Source organism: Symphodus melops (assembly GCF_947650265.1).
Source record: "Symphodus melops genome assembly, chromosome: 7".
Classification (NCBI taxonomy): domain Eukaryota; kingdom Metazoa; phylum Chordata; class Actinopteri; order Labriformes; family Labridae; genus Symphodus; species Symphodus melops.
In genome coordinates, this window is record NC_136697.1 from 28,564,971 (window position 1) to 28,572,725 (window position 7,755).

The 7,755-nt window shown below is 45.6% G+C and overlaps 1 protein-coding gene across 1 annotated transcript; it reads left to right on the forward strand.

Moving 5' to 3' along the window:
* Nucleotides 1-1,223: 1,223 nt before the first annotated feature.
* Nucleotides 1,224-7,189, forward strand: nmnat2 (nicotinamide nucleotide adenylyltransferase 2). The gene is made up of 9 exons (XM_079348666.1): nucleotides 1,224-1,286; nucleotides 1,419-1,497; nucleotides 2,438-2,564; nucleotides 2,653-2,733; nucleotides 3,352-3,396; nucleotides 3,570-3,646; nucleotides 5,010-5,111; nucleotides 5,220-5,287; nucleotides 5,659-7,189. The coding sequence occupies exons 1-9, from the start codon at nucleotides 1,249-1,251 to the stop codon at nucleotides 5,759-5,761; spliced, it is 720 nt and encodes a 239-aa protein (XP_079204792.1). The 5' UTR covers nucleotides 1,224-1,248; the 3' UTR covers nucleotides 5,762-7,189.
* Nucleotides 7,190-7,755: the final 566 nt, after the last annotated feature.

Sequence of the window (7,755 nt, forward strand, 5' to 3'; positions counted from 1 at the left end):
GTGTGTGTGTGTGTGTGTGTGTGTGTGTGTGTGTGTGTGTGTGTGTGTGAGTGTGTGTGTGTGTGTGTGTGTGTGTGTCTGCTGTTGTTTCCTACTGGAGTTAATGAAGCTCTTGTCCTACTTTTGCTGTGCAGCTGCAGGAACACTCGTCATGAATAAAAGATGCTGCAGAAACAGATTCACTGATTTCAACGCTGCACTTTATAAAACTGTTTCTGATTATCAGAGATTATAAATATCAATCAGTGATCAGAGCAGATACAAACAGGTGACTGTGACACCTCTCAGACCGATACACAAGCTCTGAGGTCAGCTAAAGGTCATATTCATGATGATTATTACAGTGGTGTCCATAGAACCTCTTTTATTTTGTATCTGAACTAAGCTGAGACCCCTCCATAGTCCTCCATAGAGCTCTATGTTAAAATGTCCAACTTTACAGCTGCAGTTCCTCCAGTGTCCACTAGAGTGTGTCTCCTGCAGTGAGTCAGTCTCCATAGAGCTCTATGTTAAAATGTCCAACTTTACAGCTGCAGTTCCTCCAGTGTCCACTAGAGTCTGTCTCCTGCAGTGAGTCAGTCTCCATAGAGCTCTATGTTAAAATGTCCAACTTTACAGCTGCAGTTCCTCCAGTGTCCACTAGAGTCTGTCTCCTGCAGTGAGTCAGTCTCCATAGAGCTCTATGTTAAAATGTCCAACTTTACAGCTGCAGTTCCTCCAGTGTCCACTAGAGTCTGTCTCCTGCAGTGAGTCAGTCTCCATACAGGCTGGAGAGATTATGTCTCTCTGCTGGCCTAGGAACACCTCGGAGTCCCAGCGGAAGAGCTGGAGGAAGTGTCTGGGGTGAGGGAAGTCTGATCGTCTCTGCTTAAACATACTTAACTTAGAGGGGACTCTCAGTTGACACTGTCCAACCAAGTGAGGTCTAGTCTTTCTAGTCATTTTAAAGATACAAAAAAGTCAAAGGGACCTGCAGGCTGGAGTGACGTCTACATATCTAAGAGGGGTCCTCCATTCACTGCAGGAGGGAGTCTACCCAGGCTTTCCCCTCATGAACGCTTGTTGATTCATTTTGAACAAACGAGTTTACTTTATTCATTTTTCCACGGCTTATCAGGGACCAGGTCGCAGGGTCAGCAGACACAAAAAAATGATATCTAGTCAGTCTGCACAGTTACAGACAAGATGTGTGTGCAAACATCCTGTGTTTGTCTTCAGGGATTAGTGCCCAGCAGACATCGTCTCACCATGTGTCAGCTGGCTGTCCAGTCCTCTGATTGGATCAGGTGAGGCACCTTGTATATCTTTAATATAAAGATTTTATTGACGCACAAATGAAAGGCAAACAACACACACACACACTTTTCCACATGGTATCATGTCACTGTGAAGTTCTGTGAGCTTGTTTGTTTTTGCAGGGTGGACCCCTGGGAGTGTTACCAGGACACCTGGCAGACCACCTGCAGCGTGCTCGAGCATCACCGGGACCTGATGAAGGTGAGGAGATATCTGTGTCCTTCACCGTGTCTTTAAGAAAGAGTGTTTTAAAACTTAAATTACCAATAGGTACAATAATATAAGAATACGTTTTTGACCCTGACAGGCTCAGGTTGTTCCAGCAGTCCGGTATGGTTCAGTGCAGTTGGATATGTTAAACCCTGATCTTGCTTGTGTTTTGTACCCTTACTTGGTAATCGGGTTGTAAGCCAGATAACTTAACATCATCATGGTGACATCACAGCAGCACGACACTCTGTATAGCTCGCCAAAAAAAAAGTCAACAAGAAGGAGTAAACAATGAAGGATGTCCAGCAGAGGTCAGCACCTCCGAAGTCCTTCACAGAGCGATACGACCGATAACATCAGTCGCATAAAAACAAACAAATTTAGAAATGGTACATTGTGTGTGCATCCTTCACTGCCACAGAGGAAGTGATGATTCTTTTGACCAATCAGCAGACTGCAGAGTGCGGAGCTCCTCCTTTTAGTATCCGGATGCTTGGCAACCCAAAACAACGGTAGCAAAAAAGAAGGACGGTACAGATCAGGGGCGGGGGGGTTAAGTGTCTTGCCCAAGGACACATCGGGAGTTGGGGATCGGACCCTCTACCTTCCGATTGAGAGACAACAACTCTACCCACTGAGCCACAGCTGCCCCCTCAAAAGGAGGATGATTAGTGAATCACAAACAACTCTTCCACGGGTACTAGAGTGGTCATCTCTCAACTGAAAGGTTGAGGGTTCGATCCCCAGCTCCTGCAGCCGATGTGTCCTTGGGCAAGACATCCCTGAATTGCTCACGCTGCTACGTCAGCACCGTATGAATGGAGTGAGTTACTTCTGATGGTCTCACCTCATAGCACGCCATCAGGGTGTGAAGGGTCCGTTATCAGCTGGTCCGCATGTTGCTGATCAACACGGTTGTTTTGATCCTCAGAGAGTCACCGGCTGTATTCTGTCCAACGTCAACACGCCATCAACCACTCCTGTGATTGGTCAGCCACAGAACCAGACCCCACCCATCTATCAGAACCACAGCAACATGAACCACAAGCCCACAGCGAGTGAGTCTTTAACCTCCACCTTTAATCAATTAGCCACCAAATCAGAAAGGTCTGGAGACTGTCTTACTCTTCTTTTGTCTCTGCTCAGTCAAAGTTTGGGGGAAGGTCAGTGAGAGTCTGGGGAAGATCTGCTGCGTCCGCCCTCACATGGAGCGCTTCACTTTCGTTGGTGAGTAGATCAAAAAGAAGAAACAAAGAATCAGCTACCTCAGAGGTTAAAGGTCACATATTCTCCTGCTCTTCAACTCGGGTGTACTCGGGGCTCTCTGGCTCCATGTCCTATTGTTTACGGTGAGAAGGCAGACTCAGAGGGCAGAACAAACACCTAGCTGTGGGAGTGTCACCCACCTGGGGGAGGGGCTACTGCCCTTTGTGATGTCATGAAGGGAACATCTCCAAACGGCCTGTTTGAGCACACATTTTCTGAAAAGTGGAGCAGGCAGAAGACGGAGAGGATGGACTTTTCTCATCATTTGGGGGTTTGTAGACAGACATGTTAGAGGAACATAGAGCAGAGGATTCTGGGTAATATGTGACCTTTAATAGACTATATGCACCAGAAAACAACCATATAGGTTCTCTGGTACTTAGAGTTAAGAGATGACCTCTAGTCTATCAACTGCAACAGGAGCATGACTGGCGTGACCGCCATTACTCACAACTTATATCCATATATGAAAATAAACATAGGGTAAACAAATAACTACTGACAGTGTAACCCTCATACATGTCTCATATCCATGAAATGTGTTTTGAATTATAAATGTGTTGTGTCCCATTGTGTCAGATGAAAATGCAAACCTGGGGACAGCGATGAGATACGAGGAGATCGGTGAGTCGTCACTCTGGTCATCAGACCCGTGTTCTGTGTTTTCTCTGGTTTCCTTCCTGCTCTGTTTGATTCCTTCTTGTTTGTTTTGTATCCAGTAAACAAGTTGTTTACTCAGTAAACATGTTGTTTACTCAGGCCGTGTCTCTTTCCTCCTGCCCGTTTGTCGTCTGTAGAGTTGCGCATCTTGCTCCTGTGTGGCAGTGATCTCCTGGAATCCTTCTGCATCCCTGGCCTGTGGAAGGACAGTGATGTAAGCACACTGTAACCCCGCCCCCACCCGTGTAGCCCCACCCCTTTTTACAATGAAGTCCCGCCCCTTATAAATACTCTAAACCCTATCATAGTGACGTAGAAGTCATGCAGATGTTTTTTCACAAAGGAAACATCTGCTAAACAAAGTTACCTCCTGTAGCATGCAGCGTTTCTCTTCTCTCTCAGTGCTAACAAGCTAACCATGCTAACGTGAATGCTAGCTGTTAGCATGAGAGGATGAAGGAAATCTAGGGTCATTACTTTTCATTAGAAAAGTTTAACTGACATTATTTACTTCATGAAGCCCTGAGCGTTTGATTGTGACTGTTTTCTTACTTATCTTTTTATGAATAACAATTAACTGTCAACGTTTTATCGAGGGAATAACTCGTTATCACAGGAACACAGGATTGTTATTCGTTGATTATTAAATAAATAAATCGAGATCTCAAGGAAACAACAGCAACAATTCAGCCAGCACATGGTTCAGTTTGAACCTCTTCAGGCTCCCAATCAAACACATCCCTTATGTTTGCTGTAAAGTCTTATTGAAATGAAGGCAGTGTTAAAGTAGTGGCACACAGAAATGTATTCTTAAAATGCACATGTTTCATCTTTACAGATTTTTACACAGAAATGGGTCGTAAGGCGTCGATATTTCATTGTGTATGGTTTCACTCACTCTGCCCTCCTGCATCCTGCAGGGCACAGTTAGAAACTGCTGACGTCTATAGCTGCTAGTGTGACAGCTTGCTAACATGACGGCATGCTAACATGACGGCATGCTAACGTGACGTCATGCTAACAGGACGGTGTGCTAACAAGGACGGTGCGCTAACGTTATTCCCTGCTTCCGTCTGTCAGTCAGACTTTTGACCAGACTCTGTCAGTGTTTTACAGGGAGTCATTTTTTGTTAACTGTCCTTTTCTTAACTCAATAATGAAACCAAAACGTCCTCACACCCCTGATTTAAAAACCTGCTGCTTCCTCATATTGACACCTGACACCAGTGTCATCACTGTAGCGCATGGTGATTAACTGAGAGACAGCAGCTTCCTCATCACCGCTCACAGACGCTTGTACACAAAACCATAAAAAAAACACAAGAAACAAGCTCGCATTGAACCATGATGGATGTATCAAACAGTTTCACATCATTTGAAGTGTTGGTCCACACGTCTGCTTAGGTTTGCACATTTACAAGCTTTTTATGCATAATTCATCTTTTGATAGCCCTTGTATAAAAGAGATAAAAGAGAAGGTCAAACTGCAGATATGAGAGTCCAGATGATGAAGGGCTTCGTGTGTTTAATATCTCAGCTCTCACTTTGGCTGACTGTTGTGTCACGCTTGCTCTCAGATGGAGGTGATCGTGGGGGATTTCGGGATTGTGGTGGTTCCTCGTGATGGAGCCGACACTGAGAGGATCATGAATCACTCCTCCGTCCTCCGCAAATTCAAGGTGAGATCTCTGTGAACTTCTTGATCCTCCCGTGTGACACTCATATTTAAATATTATTATTATTATATGTGAGTCATCGTCTCGTCTGATTTCTGTCTGTCGCTTCAGGACAACATCATCGTGGTGAAAGACGCCGTGAGCCACCCGATGTCCATCGTCAGCTCAACCAAGAGCAGGTAAACTTTAACTGCTGCAAACATGTCCAACCCAGGCACATGTGTTTTTATTGATCAATCCAAAACACACTGAACACAGAGCATCAGCCTGGACTGAGCTGGTTTATCCAGCAGTGAGAGAGTGAAGACATGCTGCATGCCGTCTCTGTCTTTGGTCCATGTGACCCTGAACCACAAAGATGAGATGTCGACTGGGAGTGAGCAGCACAAACAGGACTCAGAAGTCCACCGTTGTTCTCGTAGTCCACCTCACGGTTCATGGCTGTTGACTGTGCCGTCTTTAAAAGTCTGCACGCCACGTTTAACGTCACATTTAACCACAGTAAGTGAAGGACGTCAGACAGACTCATTGGTTGTTGTCTCTCCATCAGACTGGCCCTGCAGCACGGGGACGGCCATGTTGTGGACTACCTGAATCAGCCCGTCATCGACTACATCCTGCAGAGTCAACTGTACATCAACGCCTCGGGATAGAGGCCGCCACCTGCTCGCGTGAGACCAGGGAAAGTTGAGGAGGGGGAATAGGGGGGGTGACCGAAAACCACCATCATCATCTGAACGCCCCCCCCCCCCCTCCGAAACAAGAAAATAAAAAATAACGTCTTCTGTGTCAAACATTTACTCTTCTTTGAACTGTCGCTTTCCAACTCCAACTGGAGCCTTCGTGTCCCGCCTTGTGTCTGTGTCATGTGACCTTTCCATCAGGGATCGGAGGGGGGGGGGGGGGGGGGGGAGGGAGTCAGGACGGGGCATTTTGGGATAAGATGGGGTGATCTCAAAGGGCTGCAGAGGTGTCATTGTGCATTTATTTCCACTGCAGTGGTGACGGCAGTGTTTACTCACTCTGTTTGTTCTCTGTATTAAAGTTCTGGGATGCATGACACACAGCCGGGCATGCTCAGTGTACCGACGGCAGACATCTCTTCTTTTGTATCAGGGGGGCGTTTAGATTGAAGGACACAGGGTTTTTATGGGGGGGGGGGCTCAAAGCTGAAAAGCATTGCAAAACATTTAAGGTTAATTTAGTGATTTGAAAGTGTCATCACGCTGCCTCTACAGTTCGCTTGTTGTAACAGGAGCTCTCAGATGTGTAACGGGTCAGAGTGGTTCTTGCATGAAGCCCACCGTCTGCTCTGACGTCTGCAGGGAGAGCTTAGACGCAGCTCCCGTCTGTCACTGTAGTTAAAACCTGTACATAATGACACATCAACCATAGTTCAGGTCAACTGTGTAACCTCCGAGCTGAAGGTTTACTAACCCGGGGGTAACCATGGCAACAGTGTTGGCGCTCTAGATGAGTCCAGGGTGTGTTGGTGACTGGAGAAACTAAAGTATGTCCGTGCAGATATCGTCCTCTGAAAACATTACGGGTGGGAAGCTAACGTCGTATTCACACACGTACTCCTAAAACAACGAATCAGAACGCAAATCTGGACGGACAGCTCATTAGCTTAAAACAGAGACAGCTAGAATTCAACTGATTCCTGAATAAACTTTAAGAAGGGGAAGTAGTTTGTTCCAAACACTCATTATTGTTTGAAGTGGGAATTTGAGTGTTTCTATTGTAAGGTTGTTGAATCCCGCTCGTTTTCAAACCATCCTCTCTGTTATTTTATGGATCGTTTGTATTGAAAAGTTAAAACACAGCTTCAGATCTTTAGAGAAAGAGGCGGGTCTTTTAAATTCACAGGTGTGCAGATGGTGACTGTCGAGGACGATTCTGCATCAAAGCAGAAACAGAACAAAAGCTGATTGTTGGGGGAGCTGACGTAGCTTGTTGTGTTTCTGGACGCAGCTGGATCTTTATAACTGATTTACTTTGGTTTACAATGTAAAGACATTTGTGTTGATGTTGATGTTCTAAAGTACTTACTGAATAATAAAGAAGGGAGTTCATATTTATCTGACTGCTTGTCTTCATTGATGCTGACGGGACGATCGTGAGACCAGTGGATAAACACAGTTCTGCCCCCTAGTGTTTAAAATAAGTACTGCAGTCTAAACTCTAATCATCACAGAGAGCTGCCCCCTAGTGTTTAAAATAAGTACTGCAGTCTACACTCTAATCCTCACACAGAGCTGCCCCCTAGTGTTTAAAATGGGTACTGCAGTCTAAACTCTAATCATCACACAGAGCTGCCCCCTAGTGTTTAAAACAAGTACTGCAGTCTAAACTCTAATCATCACAGAGAGCTGCCCCCTAGTGTTTAAAATGAGTACTGCAGTCTAAACTCTAATCATCACAGAGAGCTGCCCCCTAGTGTTTAAAATGAGTACTGCAGTCTAAACTCTAATCATCACAGAGAGCTGTCTCCCCCCTCCTCTCTAGAGTGGATGCTCACACAGCCTTTGTGGTACGGCTGTGGATGTTAATGTTCCCTCTCCGAATCCAACAGGTTTAAAATTACTCCAAAAAATAAATGTGCAAGGAGAGCTCCTGACGCACCTGCACTGCTGGCTGCCGCAAT